Here is a 20,816-nt window from a genome sequence, read left to right as displayed (position 1 = left end):
GTGTATTAAGACATTCGCCACACATAGATTCTGCCTTTTTACACTGCCAGATTGTGAACTGAGATTCATTACTCTAGTGCTCATGTTTCTACTGCTTCAACCGACGATTGGCATTGCACATGTTGATGTGAAGCTTGTATACACATGGAAACCCATTTTATAATGCTCCCAATGCATGATTCTGATGCTGATGTTACTTTAGAGGCAGATAGTAATATTTGTAATGAATGACGGTACAGCACCTGCCTCCCCCTCCCCCCATCCTAATCCCATAAATATTAGTTATCAACCACTTTGCGGCTGGGCTGTTTCTCTTAGATGCATACATTTCACAATAATAGCACTAACAGCTGACCAGAGACGATCTATAAGAGCCTGACTTGTGGCAAAGGTAGCAACGTATGGCAGTGCCAATAATAAAGGGTTATGACAATCATCATAACCACTACAGCCTACTCTAATGGTTATGATGGTAGAAGTACCCTGGCCCCACTCCCCAGTATTGGGGCAATCCATTTTACAACAGTTTGCTCTCTAACCATTGCCTTCGCTGGGCACCTGGTCTCTTCCAAGCTGATCCTGCTACTCACTGACTGAGAGATTAATGAATGATTGACATTTGCCTGTTTTGTTCAGGTGTGACTGTATTTTCATATTCCATGTGGTCCACTTCTTATAAAAGGAAGGGAAGGTGTGATGTAATATAGCAGTGAGTCTACCCATTATTATGTCATACTTTATCCTATTTTATTTTATATTTTTGTTGTAGCATATTTGGGTTATACATACGAGTACCGGCACGGTACGCTACATTTTTAAGTCCATGCAAAGGTATAAGGAAAAGTGTCACATATATACTTAAACATAAAACAAAACTCACATGGTGTCACGTTATTCCTGACTGGCGAAAGGTATCATCGGGTTGAATCGCATAAACTGGGAAGGAATGAGAGTCCCGAAAGAGAAGTACGTAAATGCCTTGTTGTAACAGGTGCTGAGATGTGCTTAAGTATCGTTAAAAAAAAAAAATATATATATATATATATATATATATACCAAAAAGATGTGGCTGCACTCACGGATGTTTCTTAAAACCTAACTTTTATTCAATCCATAAAACCGATCGACGTTTCAGTCCAACATGTGGACTTTCATCAGGATCATATGATCATATGATATGATCCTGATGAAAGTCCACATGTTGGACTGAAAAGTCGATCGGTTTTATGGATTGAATAAAAGTTAAGTTTTAAGAAACATCCGTGAGTGCAGCCACATCTTTTTGGTATATGGATAAACAGCCCTGGTATTGCACCCGGTTTTTTGGATAATTTTGGAATCCACCGGCAGCCTGAGTGCAAGGTACTGTACACTTTTATATATATATATATATATATATATATATATATATATATATATATATATATATATATATATATTTTAAATCGGAGTAGAAATAAAAAGAAAGTCTGAGTAGAAATAAAAGGAAAGTCTGAGTTGGGGTTAACTCTATCGCTAATATAACAACCGCATTTGGTGCTGTGGGTGGGTGTAAGTCACCGCAAACTTCAGGTTTCAGGTGTCCATGGGCGGCCGTGTCACTTTGGCCTGCTTCTGCTTGGGATAAAATGGCCGGATGCGATCTACGTCCCATGGTAAAAATGGAGATTCCATGGAAGTAGGTGCTTTGAGTCTTGGTATATTTTCTGGTGCCGGCAGGTTCAGTTTCGTGAAGAATTGTTCCACTTCTGAAATCTGTGTAAGATAGAGTCACTTCTCGCCATGCTGCACCGACAGCTTACATCCTGGTCCCCACGGGTATTTGACGCCATTCTCTCTTAAGCACTTTGTGGCCGTTTGCAAAGATTGTCTCCAGATAATTGTGGGTCTGGAAAGATCAATTAAAAAGGAGAGGTTTGCGCCTTCAAAATGATAGGTAGGTGAGCCGTGGCTGCACGCTTGTAGGAGCTGTTTGCTTTGAAGTAGCTGGAAACTCAGTAGCAGGTCTCGAGGCACGTCAGCCGGAGCTTTAGGAGACTTGGGGATCCTGTAGTAGTGGTCGAATTGTATGGCTTTTGCCCTGGAAGGTGAGAGCATAGCACTTAAGAGCCGTCATAGATAGTGTGGGACCTCTGCTTCTGTGATGTCTTCTGGAACTCCGTGGAGCTTTAGGTTGCGCTGCCGCTTTGAGTCCTCCAGCACAGCTATTTTGTCTTCCATGGTGAGGGTGATCTGTTTTAGTCTGTATGTCAGCAGACAGGTTTCCCTGTAGGTCTCTGGTGATGCTCCCCTCGTTCTCCAAGGACTGCAGTCTGTCAGTAATAGTCCCCATGTCTTGGCGGACTAGCGCTATGGCGGCCGAGAAGTACGCCTCTATCTCCGCTAGCATGCTCTTGATATCTACATTGCTGGCCGGCATGTTCTTTGTGTGCTGTTTAGAGCTGGCAGACCTGTTTACTGAGACAGCCTCTGTGTTAGCGTGTCTCTGGGTGAGTACGCCCCGACTGGCGGAGTCTTGAGAGTCCTCTGGTACACTCTCCTGGGAGCCAGAGTCTGAGTCATCCCGCATGGGTACCAGGGCACTGATATCCTTGGTGGAGGGTGCTGCTTCGCTTTTGCAGAGTTTATTTTTTCCCCCATCCCTTTAGGGTAGATTTGGGTAATTTTTGAGGTGCTGTAAGGTTAGGTATTCTCGTATTTAGTGGGTCTCTTTCGGGAGCTCTCAGCATGTGTGTCCCTTCAGGCCAGTGGCTAGCTCTGCCCCCCATATTTTATCTTAATAATGACTTTCTCCAAGTAATGGGGTGCTATGTGCACCGAAGCTCTACAGACAGTGAGAGTGATCTTTTATCTTTTTTTTTTTCAATCATTTTATTGAGGAAAGTTTACAAACTTTTTGGTTTCAGGTAACACGTTGAGGTAATGCATATCTGTATAACATCAACAGTTATAAGCAAATATTCAACATTAGCAGACTTCTTTTACTTTGTTTTTTCCCCCCCTGTGCGTGTGTCAGTAAGGTTATTAGGTTCGTAAGAGGAGGATGTACGTCAAGGGTAGGGGTATGACATACTAATGTGGAACAAAGGAGAATTGAGTCATTCTCCTGCCATGGTGATTTAATATCAATACGAGGGTAATAGGATTGTATTGTAGTGAGTGTCAGGCCGACTTGGGCGCTAGTCATGTGAGTTTGTGTTCCCGTCAAAGGGAGCTGAGTTAGGTTCAAAGAAAGAAGGCTGATAACAGGGGTTGAGGGATAGCGTGTCCGTATAGGGCCACTTAGGTGTGATGCCCTCTTCTGAAGTGGTGCTCACCTCTCTGATACTACACCAATAGTGAGAGTGATCTTAATCAATAATTTGCTTTCTTAGGACTTAAGAGAGACTATGGGTTAGAAAAGCAGGTATGTTCAAGAGTGTAACACGTGGGGACTCAAAATAATAGTTTTACACAATCAATAGACACAGGCCCAAAATCAAGGGAGACAAAAACAAGTACACCTCATGAATGCATGATGGGTAGCAATCCATGTGATATAGAGAAAGAGATGTGACATACCACATAAACATTGTTTTAATACCTTGTTTTTGAAAGTTAACATAGACTGAGGATTTTGCAGTGCGCTTCAAAATATCCAGTTATCATTAGATATGATGTCCCCCTGAACTTAAAATCCCACTTCCCACACATGAAATTTCTGAAAGGGAAGATGTTAAGGTGTAATAAAGTAAAACAAACCCCCTGGCATAGGATTCCTTCAAACATAGGGAATTGAAGGAAGTGAGACCATACTACCCTGTTAAGCAAAGCTACATAGCTGCATATACTGAAGGAGGTCAGATGGACAAATAGAAACCTAGGTTTAAAATAAAGAAATGAACGAACCGTCCACAAAGAGGTCACTCAACCACTACAGGCTGGAACTCCCCAATTGGGCAAAATGAGATGGAGTCGTAGCAGAAAGATGGTCCATGTTCCTCAAAAATAGGAACAAGGTGGACAAAAAGTAGTAGTAAATGTACTCTTGGCAGCATATTTGACACTTAACAGCAAAGTTTATAACAGAATTGAGTTTTCAATGCACATAGATGGCCTAGAGGAGCCATATGGAAAATTGGGGATTAGGAGAGCATAGATCAGACTCCAAATCCACGCACCTACTCTGACCATTCCTAAAATGTCAAGCCTGAATCTGAGCAGCCATAGATTAATAAAGGACCTTTCTGGCAATACTCTGCCTACGACCATGCCATACAAATTCAACTACTGAGGTTTGGAAAGAGGCAATGTCAGACAATATTAAGGGGATATGAAGCGCCTGGAAAAGATACAGTAAATTTGGTAATCTAGATATGAGATTTATCTTAATACTTTGAATTCTGAACACCCAAGAGATTGTATATTTGGTCCAAAACTCGAAGTTCCGTTTGAGATAGTGGAACATTGTTAGGTAATTGGCAGCAGATATACCAAAGGGAAAAGCTGTAATTTTGTTGCCCAAACATGAAAAAAATTAGATGTCCACTGCACATTTTACATTTCAGAAAGTTGCTTATATATAACATTAGGGACATGAACTGAAACTGCATCTAGAGAGATGTATTTAAATATATCTAAAACCATTACCTAAAAATAGCAAACATATTTCACAGTGCTGTACAGTGGGTAAACTAAGCAAATTATTTTGACAAAACAAGATCAAGAAAAAAGAAGAAATGATTGAGCAAGTTTGCAGTCTTTATATTTTATATTTATAATGTTAATATAATGTGAAATGTTAATATAATGTGAAATGTTTGCACAGATGATTTGGATCCTATGAATAAATGTCAGCAACAGCAAAATAAAATATAAGATCAAATACTCAACTTACCTGAAATAGTCTAGTAAAAATATCAAACTCAAAAACTGAAATATAATCATTGCAAGTCAAGTCTATTGTGGATTTTAGAGCCATTGCTTCCAAACCAGTACTGATCTGATGAACTTCGTGAAGGCACTGTCTAAACACTTTCCATGGAACAATAGTCCTGCAGAAAAAGAAAGACTGTTAAGAGTTCAGAAATACTCTGCATGCACATCCACTGCATGACAAAATAAATGTAGATTTAGAAACCATAATGAAACAATTATTCAGGTGACACATTGATTAATCAAAGTAAATTAGCACGCACACACACGCACACATTGAGGAGATTTTTGATTTTACTACCACAAGCAAAATAATCCATTCCGTTTATAATTCCATTTTTTTTAAATACATGTGTGCATCAGATTAGTGGGACAGCCCTGGGAATAGGACTGTTGTCAACATAGAAGATGCACCAAAGTAGTACATCAGGAAACTTGCAACATTTTATACGTATTAAAAAAAAAAAAAAAAATCACCATAATTCTTGTGAGCTGACTCTCCTTTGTCAGAATAGCTGTTCCACACTGCACTATGCCACAGTTAACTGCTGCTGTGGAGGTGTGTTTCTTTTTAACTTCATAGTAACTGTTACTACTTCTACAGTGTACCTAAATACATGTGCAATGGCCACTTAGTTTCCTTAATGTGCCTCCTGGAGACTTTATTCATGCCTTGAAATGCCTCAACAATGTTTGGCAACTCAGATATGCCATCACTGAGCTTTCATTATGAGAAGACAAGAAAGCAGATCTTGAATAAGAACATTCTGCACCTTGCAGATAATTCTGATTCTGTTCCATATTAACCATTTGTACTCCTGCTTTATCTTTAAAAGCATCACTGATGCAACCAAACAGGTGTTTGGGGGTGGCCAAGCAGGTGTGACTTCTGCCAATGAAGCATTCAGAGTAGCTGTACTGCTAGTCTCCGATGCTTTTTTTGTGTCATAGGGACGAGAATAAATTTGTCTGGTCTCCTAGAAGCTCATAAAAAATAAAATAAAAAATACAATGTTTCTTCAAACTATTCCTATAGCGGACAAGCTTCATTATTGACAAGCACCAGCATCTTTTGACATTGATGTTGTTCTTTGCATGTTTGTTGGCCTGCGCATTAACACAGATAAGAATCTCTCTCTGGTTACCCTTGATGCCAAATGGGTTGATCCTGATCAGATTGCCAAATAACTTTTTTTTATAATAGTGGGCAAAGCCATTTATAAAGACCTCAAGCTCAGCAGGAATGAACTTCTGCTTCTGTGTAGGGATCTATTGGGATATATTTTGGCAGGGGTCAAGTCCTGGGGGTAAAAATTTTTGTGGGAACTCACCCGAGATCCCCCCCCAAAGATACACTTGTATGCATAGACGCACACACGCGCGCACGCACACACACATACTGATGACATTCATGCGCACACACTCTGACAGGCTCACACACAAATACACTCACAGACAAATACACACACACTCACAGAAAAACAAACACTCACAGAAAAACAAAGACTCACATGCATATTTACAATTTAATCTTAATAAGAGTGTAAGCCTTGTTGCTTTTGGACAACAATGATACCACACACCAGTGAGTACATTTTCCAGTTTGCTCTTTCTAATTAGCATGTTAAATTTCAAGACTGTGAAGGAAGGTGCAAAAAAAATTATATTTCCAAGGTACCGTTCAAGTAGCAATGGTTGTGCTGAAGAAAAGGTGTTACACTGGTCCAACAGCAATGAAATTCCCTTTATTTTTAAAATAAAAGTAAAGGGTTACTCGAATGTTCATGACTACATCTGCTTTTAGAAGTGGTCATGGAAGAAGGAATCTGTATGTTCAAGGTTGACGCTACACAAATAAAGTTCTTTTTTTTTTTTCCTATTAACTAAAGACCTGCACATGCCCATTTTTCTTTGAATTTCAAGTTGTATATTAGTTCCAGCTTGGTGCACCAATGCATTAGAATGAAAGTATATATATATATATATACACAAACATACATACACACTCTTAAATGCCAGTCACCTTACTGGAAGTGATACATTTATATTTCCTGTATTTACACCACATGCACATGAATGTTCCTTTTCACTCTTTCAAAATGTGCGTATAGCTAATTTAAAACAATAATGAATATCAAAATCATATATACAAAGATTCAGCTGCAGAACTGATAAAGTCTTTTTTTAGTTGATTATTTATGCATGTACCCTCTGACGTCCTGTGTTTAATGAAAACATATTTCTTTTTTAAATAGCAATAACCACAAATAATATATGAATGTTGCCATTTAATCAGAACGCTTTACAGTATTTCTTGGAAGATAATACATCATTCATGATCATCACCTTTGAACAAACTAATGATGTATGGGTTCCAGGTGTGAAAAAGGAAACCACACTACACTTAACAGAACCACAACAAATGTTTTTTGGATGCACTGTCGTCATCAGGCTCTGTAGAGTAAATGATCTTCTTGTGGTGAATGCCAGGAACACATCTAAAAACTAGTTAAGGTTTGAAAACAAAACAGTTTTAACTGAACATGTTTAAGGATGGTGCACATGCAATTTGCAGCTGAATAACTGATGATGGCAAACTATTAACCAGAAATAATCAACACATGTAACAAGCATGTATCTTATAATGGTGCATACATTATACTTACTTCTCCCCAAAAAACTTTCTCCAGAACTCTGCAGCATCTGCTTTAGTAATCCGGAAAGTATCTCCTTGAAACTGACCATTAGGAAAGATTGCCTTGATCTCTGCCAGCATATGGCTAAATATCAGGGACAGCTTGGTAAGATTACGTCTAAAAAACAAGACAAAACCGAAAAAGTTTAAGACACACCTACAGTACCTTTGGTATAACAGTTACTTATATAATCATTATTATTAAACACTTGAATCAAAGTGGTTATGGTGCCAGGAGTGCTTAGGTTCTCTCCCAAGGCAAGTAGTCATATGGCAACTTACCTAGGTTTGCTGGGTGCGAGGCACCTCCTTGAAGAAACCTGGAAGCTCCCTGGGATGCAGGATTTAGCTCACTGGCTGAGAGAGGCAAGCTGACACTCTCAGCCAATAAACTGGTCCTGCATTCCAGGGTTTAGCTCAGGTGAGCCAAAATGAGCTCCACGCAGGAGATTCTGGCTCCTCTGAGGTGGTGGCTAATACCCAGCATATAAAGGTCAAAGAAAAGATCTGTTTTTGATCCAGGACTGGTCCAAGACATTATGCTGTCTGGGTTCAAAGACAAAATGATGCCACCACACAAACACATGGACCGCTCACAAAATTAGCCACTCACTCATACATACAATACTTTACAAATGAATACATGTAAAATACACACACACACACACACACTATTTTCAGCTCTTAGAAAATAGGAGTTCACAGTGGCTGCCTTGAGGCTTTTGCATCAGAATTCAACACACTATGATAGAGCCTAAACTGCCCTCTTATTAGGGGCCCCTTGGGCTGAAGGACACATCCCTTATTAGCAGGCTCTTCCTGACAGTCTGCACCACTGGAGCAGTTTTGTCGCTTCCGTTGTTAATACATCATCTTCTCCATTAAAAAGAACCATTAATAGAATTTACACCTTTGAATAAAACATTGAAAATCACCAGAAACCTGTTAATCGTCTTTTCTAAAATATGCCAGTTTCCTTTTTAATTTATATTACATATTTATGCAATTATCAGTAATTACTTCAGACAAGGAAAAGCCTAGGTGCACATAGCAAATGAAGGAGGGTAATAAAATGTTTGTTTTTTTTGTATGCTAATTCACATGTACTAAGGGCAGAGTTTATAACAATATACAAAAAATACCAAGAGATGGCACTCACCAAATGGACAGGGATAAGCTTCACACGGTGCACAGTACCAGGACAGCAACCCAGAAGATTAGAAACAAAAGCAAAAGAAGATCCAACACACACAAATTCCTAGAACAGTGACTTTGTATTCCTACAGCAACGGTTTAAACTCAATAAGGGCTTTCATACAACCCTTATTGGGGCTGAAACATTGCTGGAGACTTCTGGGTAAAGTCACTGTTCTCGGAGTTCATGTGTCCTGGATATTCCATTTGCTAGAGATTATAACAAAGACTGACAGGTAGCCAAGTTGAAACATAAAAAGGTGTGTATTTGTATATGTAATACTTTTCACAATTCCCAAATAAATATTTGTTAAATATAAGAATAATTATACACAGTATTAAAAATCCAGGAACGTGGCACCTCCACCCTTAATCTCTACCAGCTGCTCATCCTAAATTCAAGTACAACAGTCATTTATCTCTTCTTTCAACAAATCTACACTTACAGTAATATCAAAATAAGACAGGGATCAAAATTCCTAAAATATTATTTCTAAGCTCCTAACTGCAATTTATTTGGATGGACTGAACCCATGACATCACAATGGTATAGACAGAGAAAGAAGTAGCAACACATGAAGGCAAATGTCTAATGATTTTATTTCAATTTCATAAAAATTATGGAGAAAAAAAAAAAGTATACAAGGATAACAAAGAGAGAGTAAGAGAGACCGGCACATACCAGCTAACACAACTCTGATTTATAAAGTACTAGAATTCATAATTATTCATTTCAACACCCTTTCAATCATTAGAGAAAAAGGTTAATTGTTCAAGTGTTTCCATAGAATAAATATCAACATAGCTAAAACAAATCCATTCTACTTTTTCCGTGAATGTTTTTGGCAACAAGTCACAATAGGTGTTCGCAAATAAACATGCCTCATGTAATTTTGTCATTTACTTATTTTTAGCACATCTAATTTCAAATCCAATTTTCTGTATAGGGTGCATTTTATAACATTGCTCTATTTAAGGCACAGTAGTTTCCCCACATAATAATTAAAGATAACATTTCAACATGAAGTCTAACACCTCTATATTATTGTATAATATTTTCAATGTTAAATGTTATTTTTATTTTTAAAGCTACAACGACCATTGCAGAGGTAGCAGAATCACACATTCTGATTTGATAGGCATCTGACTTGGGTAGTACACAGTTAATTTGTTTTGGTTTTATCTTTAGGCTGATGAATACAACTGCCACTGCTGCAAATAAGTAGCAGTGGAAATTTGAGCACAGTGTTTATTTCTATTGAATATTATATGAAGAATGTAGCATTGCAGACACATTAAAGGGACACAATAGGTACCCAGAACACTTCAGCTCATTGAAAGGGCCTGGATGCAATACCCTGTCCCCTTAACTCTGCAATATTAATTATTGCAGTTTTTGAGAAGCTACAATGATTACATTGCAGGACTAAGGCTGCCTCTAGTGGCTGTCAATGAGACAGCACTGGAGGCAATTCCTGCTTGCTAAGCAATGTTTGGTCGCCTAACTGATGCTGGACGTCCTCACACTAAAATCCTCCTAGGAAAGCATTGCAGCAATGCTTTTCTATGGGGAGGGCATAATGTGCTTGTTTCGCTCTCTGCACATGTGCATTAGCGCCCCCGACCGTCGGGTGATATCAAAGGAGGCGGATCACCGACCCAGCACCTTGGCTCGGAAATAGGGTAAATACAGTAAGGTTTTCTAAACCCTTACAGCGCTAAGGGGAGGGAGGCACAAAAGGGGCCTGAGGGAAGTATAGTGCTAAGAATACAGATTTGTATTCCTAGCACCATAGTAGTTTTGCATACGGACAACCAACTCACAGCTAATAACAGTCAATGGAAATGTTAACAAACATATTTGCACTCCACAGCCAATCAGATGTACAAGTCTAATCTTCTCTATTTACTATATTAGAAATACAGAGTTGTTCAATAAAGTAAGAATGCAAAGTGAACTTCATATTTAAGGCAAAATATATAAAATAATGGAAAAATTGTCTGTCTGTTATGTTTTCAGTTTAGCTACTTTGGCCTAAAATGTGGCATTTCCATTTCTCACTTTAGTAAAAAACCTTGATAGTGTTTCACTGTTGCCCGGCAAGAATTCCTAGTTTTTACAGGTCCCTACTATTGATTATATAGAAATAAAAAAAAGAAAAAAAAAAAACAACAGAAAAAACAACTTAAAGTTTTTGTTCTCCCTTATACAGCTTGCCAATTTTGCTTTTGATTATTTTTATTTTATTTTAAGCTACGGTTATTTTTGTTCCACCTACATTCCCTTCAGCTATGTCAGTTGATCATATATAAAACGTAGATTAGCAAAACAAAAATCTAAGTGCTTTATTATTCTCCTTTGATAAACTATAATCTGATATAATCAGCTGTACAGCACTGCAGATAAATATCACTTGGCTCTTATTAACTATGAACATAAACTAATTTTGCCCTTTTTAATATTCTGTAGTAGAGTTTCAACTTCACATTATGTTACACACATCAGCAGAACTTCTTTCTGAAACATTAAGGTGGTCTTTTCTTTCTGCATGCTGGTTTCTTGCAAGCACGAGTCAATTCTAAATCAGTGGAGCTCCATGATCTACTTTGTTATTAAAGTCGTGCAGATTTCCTTTATGGAAGTGGCTTTTTTTAAAGTTAATTGCTTTTTAACTGAGCAGGAAAGTGTAGAAAAAATACATTTACCAATAACTAGTATGCGCCCAGAAACTAAAATTTCAAAGAATGTACAACAGTTCTATTGAACATGTACAATGTAAGCGGAAAATAATGGAGAACTCAAAATCATCATATTATAAACTCGAAAACCTTGAAAACTAAAATATTAAAGCCTGCATACATGTTATCACTCAACTTCCCATGTTGGTACAGCACGTTAAGATTTATATTGTAATTAGGATACAGAAGGAACAAAATATCTTTGGTCATATGTATCAAAGTAAAAACATGTTATTCTGATGCAAAATCTTTTTAACCCCTTCAGGACGGAGTCAATAGTACTCGTTCTGATCAAAACAAAATGTAAACAAAAAGTGGAATTTGCGCTATATGTCTGTTCAACCGTAATTCACCTCTTTCATATTAAGTGCACTTATACATAGTTTGTTCAGGAGAAACTGGGCTTTAATTTCTCATGAACTATTCATAATTGAAACATAATTTATAATGAATACATTTCAAAAAACTGTGAGAAATTAAGATTTAAAAAAAAATTGTAGACATTTTAGCTGTAAATGTCATAATTCTGTTAGCTTTAACTGCAAAAAAACACATATTTGGATTCAGCAAAGTCTCACGATTACAACAGTACCCCCCATTAACAGTGTTTACAGTGTTTTGGAAAGTTACAGGGTCAAATATAGCACATTCAATTTTTCAGTTTTTTCAAATTTAAATTTGCCAGATTAGTAATGTTTGAGTAAACCTTTGAGACCGTGTGGTAGCCCAGGAATGATAATTACCCCCATGATGGCATACCATTTGCAAAAGTAGACAACCCAAGGTATTGCAAGTGGGGTGTGTCCAGTCTTTTTTAATAGCCACTTAGTCACAAACACTGGTCAAAGTTAGTGTTCATATTTGTTTTTGTTTGAAAAAAGAAAGAAAACAAATGTTTATACTTGGGAGACTTCACTGAACCCAAACATAAGTGTTTCAAAACAGTAAAACATATTACAACAATAATATCGTCAGTAAAAGTGCCGTTCATGTGTGAAAAATGCAAAAAACTTCACTTTTACTAAATATATAATTGTTGTTATACAAGTTACCATTTTGAAACACTAATATTTTTGTTCAGCAAAGTCTCCCGAGTAAAACAGTACCCCCCATGTACAGGTTTTATGGTGTCTTGGAAAGATACAGGGTTAAATATAGTGCGTGCAAATTAAATTCTCTGCACTTTCTGCCTGAGTTGTCAGGCACGTCAATCAAATTCTAATTAATTAAATCACATAATTATGTTAAAAGATTACTTAAATATACACACAGAATTCTAATATATATACATATATGTATTTAAATTCTACGTGTATACTTATGTAGTTATTTATGTAAGTATATATATTTATCTATATATAAATATTTGCAGTTATTTGTATTTTATATATAGATAGATATTATTATTGTAATTATATGTGTATATATATATATAAATATAAAACATATATAGATGTATTATATATATAATATATATATTGTATATATGTAACATCATTCTAAGTGCATTGTAATACTAATATATATATATATATATATACTTATATTAACATTAAAATACACTATGTATGATGTTACATATATATAAGATGTATATATATTATCTATATAATGTAAATATATTTTATATATATATATATATATATATATATATATATAAATACTTGTAATTTATTTTAAAACATGTTTAATTCATTTTTTTATACTTCCCACCAGCAGGGGGACTGTATGACACTCCAGACAGTCCCCCTGCTGGCAGATCCACATCCAGCTATAGGGGGCCATGTGATTGCTCTTTGGGAGCGATCACATGGCCCCCGGGGGCCTAATTTGCTGGGGGAGGGCTGCCTGGGCTGTCAGGCAGCCCTCCCGAAGAGGATCGCGGCAGAGGTAAGTACCTCAGAGCTCCTGGGGGTGAAAGCCATTACGGCGTTCTATGCCGCCGCAACGGCTTTAAAGCCCATTTAATGCGAGACGGCATAGAACACCTTAACGGCGTTAAGGGGTTAATATGGCAACATCTCTATACCTGTGGCTAAAATGTATTATTTACCCACAAAACATATGGCTGACAGTTATATCTTCTATCCCACCGTGCATACTCTTCATGCTTATATGGACAAAATAGTCACCAGACCCACTACAGTTTAATGGTGTGGTTCTGGTTTCTGTAGCATGTCCCTGCAGGCTTTCCAATGTAAATGCTGCCTTTTCAGACAAAAGGCTATGTTTACATTGCTGCCTAGTAACCGCTCTAGTGACAGTCACTCCGATAGCCACTAGAGGTGCTTCCTATCTCAGTGCTGCACAGTGTATAAGGCCTATGTTCAGCGTTTCCACGCTCTACAAGGTGACAATGAAAGCTTCCTATAGAGTTGCATTGATTCATTGCATCTCTATGAGGAAAGGATGATTGGCACAGCGGGGCAATTTGCCGCCCATGCAAAATAGCCCTCTCAATGCTTTTCTAAGAGAAAGTATTCTAATGGTTGACATCATCAAGATTGCTGATCTCAGACATGGAGGTTGGGCCAATTTTCTTGCTAGAATTAGGATTAAGATTGGGATTAAGGTTAGAATTAGGTTTAGGCATAGCATTAGGGTTTGGGTTAGGATAAGGATAAGGTTTGCTTAGATTTGGGATTAGGATTTGGTTTTGAATTAGAGGTTTGGGTTAGGATTAGAGATAGGATTAAGATTGAATCAGTACAGTTAAGACAATGTTATTACAGTGGCAAACATAAAAAAAAAAAAAAAAGCAGATAATGAACAATGTGTTAGGGAAATATTACAAAATAACAAATAAATGTTGTTATGCGAAAAGGGTCAGTTTGTACTCAGGAGATGTAGCTGAGCGCAGTTTAGCAATTTTTTTTTTATTATAGTAGCACACATCAAGTTTACAAAATAAACCGTAAATGGAATGTGCATGTAAAATATGTGGAAATAAAATAATACCATAAATTCTCAAAGAAATTGATGCTAAGATAACTATATAATAAGGATCCATATATACTACATAACATACCCCGTGGTGTCTACTTTCACAAATGTCATGCATGTATGAGGTAAATTAAGCTGTCAAACTGCTAGCAAAATGCAGAATAGGCACATCAAATCCATCTATCAAAATTATAACTGTAACAATAAAATAGCCAAGTACCTTACATGGTACTGTAACTTAACAAGTTAGTGGCAAAGGCATACATTTGGGTATGTTTTATTAAGAAGAGTTTGTGTAGGATAATTTGGGGGATTGATCATGGAGGCACATATCAGATTTTCTAAATGCCCAGACAACCATTAGAGGCCCACCCTGGCTTTTCACAGAGTTTAACATCATCATTTAATGGCAGAGGGATTCTCAACGCTATAGTGTTTCTTCCAATTTTACCACAAACTGACATACACTGGTGAAAAAAATATCAGTGCTTTATAACACATTATACAACCTATGAGATAATCTGGAGTGTCTGTTTTCACAAATGATGTGCTTTTGTAGGGTCATTTTTAACAGTCAAACTGTTATAATGCCTCAAATGAAACATAAAATCCATCAACAAAATTCTAACTGTAAAAACTGAAATGGAGATATGAAATGGAGATATGAAATGGCGGTTTGAGGGGGCTAGATCTCCCTGTTATTTTATATCCCCATATTATTTTGCAGGCTGCGCAGTCACTATTGTTTTGTTACAGTGGTTGTCAGCGTTTTAGTATAAATTCCCCAGTCTGAGGCATGGCAGGTGGTTGCATAAGGGAGGTTTACATTAATATAAGGGTTCCCCATAGGCTTTTTTTTTTATCTTTTCCTTTTTTTTAGATTAACCAGCCGCCACATGGTTAACCCCCTTCAGCGCAAAGGTTTTTGTTGGGATTTAAAAAAAAAAAAACTATTTGTCTGCTGGCTGTTAATGCCACCAGAGGGCAAATAGTTTGATTTTTTTAAAATCCAGGCCTGGGTTTCAAGGTTTCAGTTCCAGATTTCAATCGCCGTCCATCAGAGATAAGTCCGGCTGAAATCCAGACCCGATTTAGGCTCGTTCAGAGACTGTTAAGTAGTGTGAACAATGTCTGGATTTTTCAGTCCGAATGGCCCTGTAAACAGCTGGATGGTGTTCCCCAATTCAGTACAGGGTAATTTAGACTTTAGCAGGACACTGATAGAAGCATTTACCCACCATTTGTTTAAAATCTATATTTATACATCATATAAATATACAATATAGATTTTTTTTTTTATTGCTCCTGTCTTTGTCTCCCTCTATTATTCTCTTCTCATTTGATCTGTGAATATATATCTTTGCTCATCGATCATCTCTTTCTTTGGGGCCATGGGTGGAATTAGAAATCACGAATCAAAATGAACATGTTCGGTCATAGCACAGCTCGTTTAGTTCATGATTCGGGTGCATTTCATCTCATTCAACCTATTGGCCCAAAGTCTAAAGAATTGCAGTTTAGACCAAAAAGTTCTAAGTCTATTGGTTACCTGTAATTAAAAGTGCTGTGAAACCTTAAGCATATAATATACTGTGTAAATCAGGAATAATAAGAGAATTTCAAATTACTTTTTTACCTGCTCTTATTATGTACAAAATGTATAGACACATATATAATTAATATATATATAAAATACATAAGAAAATAAAATATATGTATTTATTCTTTTGCATTTCGGGTATTTTTCCTTAAATCAAAAAAGAGGATTATTTTTGATAATACATTCTGGAACAGAAGTACTGTAAACCCAAAGGATGCAGGTTGAAAATAGAACATGGGTAGTTGCAAACTGACAAATACAGCCAACATAGTGGAATTCCACCAGAGTTATTTACATGCAAAAGGCTGTAAATAGCCAGTAGCCATTTGTACTCATTTTGGGGATTTCACAATCTTCAGGTAAGTGAAGTATGTGAAGTATATATTTGTAATGAAAACAATTACCAGCCATTTTATCTTCACAATTTAAGAAGGAAAAAAAAAAGTGTGGGAAGCATTGAGAAAAAAAAAAAGTGTGGGACGCATTGAGAATGCGCATGCGTGGTAATTACGCCAATTGGCATCTTCTCATAGAGATGCATCGAGTCAATGCATCTCTATTGGAGTGTTTAGCATCTATATGCAGAGTGTGGAGACTCTGAACTTCAGTCCTGCAATTTTTGCAGAACAGTATCCAAGAAGTCCCTCTAGTGGCTGTCTGAGTGACCACCACTAGAGGTGGTGTTAGGCAGCAGTGTAAACACTTCCTGATCAAGACTGTGTTGACACTGATCAGTCTGTAGGGACAGGCTCTTTGCTTCAGAAACACTATATTGTACACTATAATATACATTACACAAATCCAGTGTAGGATAATATTAATCCAGTGATATGAAAAGCAAAAAGTAACATAGTAAAATAGTAATTCAGTTTTTAAATGTTTTTCTTCACACTTAAATTGGTCACCAAGCTGTAAATATATCTGCATGCCATAATGAAGATGACTATTATACTATTTCAATCATATGTATTACTGATATTACATTTGTTATACAAACTCTGGCTTCTTATCAAGCAAATAAGGTTAATACATTTTCCAGACAAATACAAGAAAAAAATTATAAAGAATTAGGTTCCTTTATGTTTTATTATACTAATAGCTAACATAGGTTGGTCAACAACCATGTTGGAAAATAAAAATACAAACTTCTAGATGTTGAATTCACAAGAATTGTAATTTAATATTCCAAAGAACATTTAAACATACTATGAATGTCTCTTGTATATGACATTAGCATAGTAACACTTGACATCCGCATATGGATTCCTTGTTTTTGCCAAACCAAACTGGTTGCAATAATTTCTGGTTTCTAATTATTTACGAACAGTTAATTAAACGATATTTTTTTAGGTTTTATGCCAACTAGTTATAGTTTCCCTTTATAATGATTATAAAAATGGTTCACAACATCCTATGTTGTTTTGCTTATAGTGATCTTCTAGTGTTCTAGATCCCCTTTTACAATATTGTAAAGCTCTGCGGACTATGTTGGCACCATATAAATACCAAATAATAATAATAATAATAATAATAAATGTGAAACAGTACAGGCCATCTAATGTTAATCAAACCATATAGGCATTCTGCTTAGCCAACTGAGCTTTCTTATATTGGATTCTTGCTACACCCTCACATAGAAGAAAAGGTTATTAATAAGTAACTATGTGTTTGCTCATAGTTTTATTTATTTTCCCTCTTCTGCAGCTCTTATTTGGTCAACAATAACTATCTGATGAACCTATGTGTTATACAGTGTCAGGAAACTAGTTTGTTTTCCTGACACTATTGTGATCCTTTAATATAGTATGCACTTTAACCTATATTTATAGCACACATGCAATTTTGAGGTGTAAAAAATAAAATTAAATGTAGAAATCAACAACTCTTTCTCTTGCAACAGGGTGCCTCCATTGTAACTCTGTGTCAATTACATTTATAAGATCTTTATTTTGTAAATGGCCAATGAACAAAGCCATTCCCTTTGTTGCAATATTCAGGGTCAACTATTTGCCAGCTGGTGGCACTAACAGTCAGTGGACAAATAGTAAAAAAAAAATGCCAGTGGAGATCACTATGACCCCAAAATGAGTACAAAGGAGGTTTTATACCTCCCCACACTCCCACTCGACAGGCTACAAGTGCCTGATCACTGTAATAAAAGACTAATGAGTACACACTAACATGTGAGTCACTAGTAACATATCCTCTCCCCACCCCCAAAGTTATTGGGTTGGGGATTTCAATCTTAAAAAGGGGGGGGGGGGTTGGGGGGAGTGAACAGATCACTGCCCCCTGTGCACCTTCAGTGGGGCTCTAATGAAACAGCTGTCACCTAAAAAAAAATTGGCAGAAATTTTAGAGGGTGAACAATGGCACACCCATTCCACTCCTTGTATACTATAATTAGTGAAACACTGGAAAAGAATACTGCAAAAAAACAAACAAACAAAACAAAATAAACTACAACTTGTTTCACTACACGCTCATAAAATTATACTGGTTATTAAAAAGAAGGAGGATTTACTTGATATATTTTACAATAACTCATACTTGCATAACTAATTATCAGAATGAAAAAGTATTTAATAAAATTGAAGGAAAAAAAAAGTGGAAGCCGAAGGGATAATGTGAGAAAGTAATACTACAGAAATTGTTGAAGATATCTGAAATTCCAGAATTGTCCTTAAGGGAAACTGAAAAAGCCAATGCAGCAAAGGAAATCAATGATGCTTGGAATGTGCATAAGGCTACCCTAGCGCACAAGTATGTAAAATAATTGGCACACAAGAATGCCTAATAAGAATGTTTTCTGCCATCACAATCTGTTGCTAAATATATAAGCTATTTTCAGACTAAAGACTCCGATATGGAGAATTAAATCAGAAGCTTTATGGTGAAATCAGAAGCTTTAGTTTACAATTTTAGTATGTCTTGTGTTAAATACACTTATTGACTTTTATGTTTTTCTGTGCAAGAAAGATTTAGTTGCAACACAAAATGATGTTTAAATTAAGTATATGTGGGATTAAGAGGGAAGGGGTTAAATGGCACTAATAACATTTTAGCAAACAGTAACATTTGCGTCTTGTAATAATTTTCAACAAAGCCAGCATTCTTACATTAAAGTAAGCAATAATAATTCAGAAACTGCAGCTATACAGGAGACTATCCATATGAACATTCTTTACTGAAATGAAAATCAGTGCAGCATGCAAAATATGTATGTTTACCACCAACCCATGTCAAATAAAAAAAATTAAAAAATAAGTGTTTTTTTTGACACACATAGCAATTCAAGAATACATGTACTTAGAACTTTAAGGGTTACTGCCAAAGAACTCCCCAATATGTGTTCGACAACATCTCCTGAGTACAGTGATACCCCCCATGTATAGGTGTGTCGGGTTCTCTGGGGGCTAAAATACCTTATTTGGAGGGTGCGCATTCCAGTTTTCCAACTTGGAATTTTCACAGCTGGTCATCATGCACCCATGTCGTATTTGGGACATTTTTTAAGCCGGCCAATACAATCTACCCCCATCAAACCATATATTTTTGAAAAATAGACACCATAGGGTATTTCAGATGGTGGTAGTTTAACACTTTCCATGCACTAATTCTACCACCAAACATTTGGAAAGTAATTTTTTTGTTATTTTTTTCTCACATTGTACTTTAGGCATGGATTCTCAGTTCCTGTTATGTTTTACTGACAAAGAACACACCAATCTGTGTTCAGCAACATCTCCGAGTACAACAATGCCCCCAATTTACAGGTTTTGTGGGTTTTTGCAAACTTACAGGGGTCAAATGTAGGGCTTTTCCATGTTTGCACATTGACATTTGACAGATTGGTTTGCAGGGCCTATGATGCCTGTGAGACCGTATGGCAGCCCAGGAATGAAAATGAACCCCAAAATGGCATACCACTTGTAAAAGTAGACAACCCATAGTATTCAAAATGGGTTATGTCCAGTCTTTTTTAGTAGCCACTTAGTCACAAACCCTGGCAAAAATTAGCATTTATATTAGTTTTCTTGCATTTTTCACACATAAACTGCCATTTCACCGATGATATTATAAGTACAATACATTTAACTCCTCTAAAACACTCATATTTGTGTAGAGTAATGTATAACAAATACAACAGTACCCCTGTAATTTCTGTTTTTGTAAATTGCTATTTGCCAGGTTGGTTATGTTGCCTTGGATATGGTATGGCAGCCCAGAAATGAAAATGAACCCCACCACGACATACCATTTGAAAAAGTAGACAACCCAGGGTATGCAAAATGGGGTATATACAGTCTTTTGTAGTAGCCGTTTTTATTTTTTGTATTTTTTTTTTTACAAAAACTGCACTTTTACTGGTGATTTCATCATCATGATATGTTTTACCGTTTTAAACACTCATTTGTGTTTTATGGTGGTTTGGAAAGTTACAGGGTCAATATAGGGCTTGCCCAATTCACTTTGCCAGATGGTTTGCTGGGTCTGTGTTGCCTTTTAAGACCATATGATAGCCCAGGAATTTGAAATAACCCCATCATGGTATACCATTTTCAAATGTAGATCACCCAGGTTATTCAAAATGGGGTATTTCCAGTCTTTTGTAGTAGCCCTAGAGGCACTCAGTACAGGCAGAGCATCGGAAGCCTGCCTGATGGTTTCCGATGCTCTGCTCTACATTACCGGGCGCCATGTGCGGCAACCCGGAAGTTATCGCTCCCC

The 20,816-nt window shown here is 36.7% G+C and overlaps 1 protein-coding gene across 2 annotated transcripts in view; it reads right to left on the bottom strand.

Annotated features, from left to right (window-relative positions):
* CBLB (Cbl proto-oncogene B) overlaps positions 1-20,816 on the bottom strand; it is a 126,343-nt gene that overhangs the window by 70,084 nt on the left and 35,443 nt on the right. For both annotated transcript variants that reach the window (XM_063457469.1, XM_063457470.1), the window contains exons 3-4: positions 7,581-7,727; positions 4,877-5,033 (exon numbers count right to left, since the gene is read on the bottom strand). In XM_063457469.1, coding sequence (XP_063313539.1) covers positions 4,877-5,033; positions 7,581-7,727 — 304 coding nt within the window. The remainder of the gene's footprint in view (positions 1-4,876; positions 5,034-7,580; positions 7,728-20,816) is intronic.

This window comes from Pelobates fuscus, chromosome 1 (genome assembly GCF_036172605.1).
Source record: "Pelobates fuscus isolate aPelFus1 chromosome 1, aPelFus1.pri, whole genome shotgun sequence".
Classification (NCBI taxonomy): domain Eukaryota; kingdom Metazoa; phylum Chordata; class Amphibia; order Anura; family Pelobatidae; genus Pelobates; species Pelobates fuscus.
The sequence above is the reverse complement of the archived record's forward strand: the minus strand, read 5'-3'. Positions and strand labels throughout refer to the sequence as shown.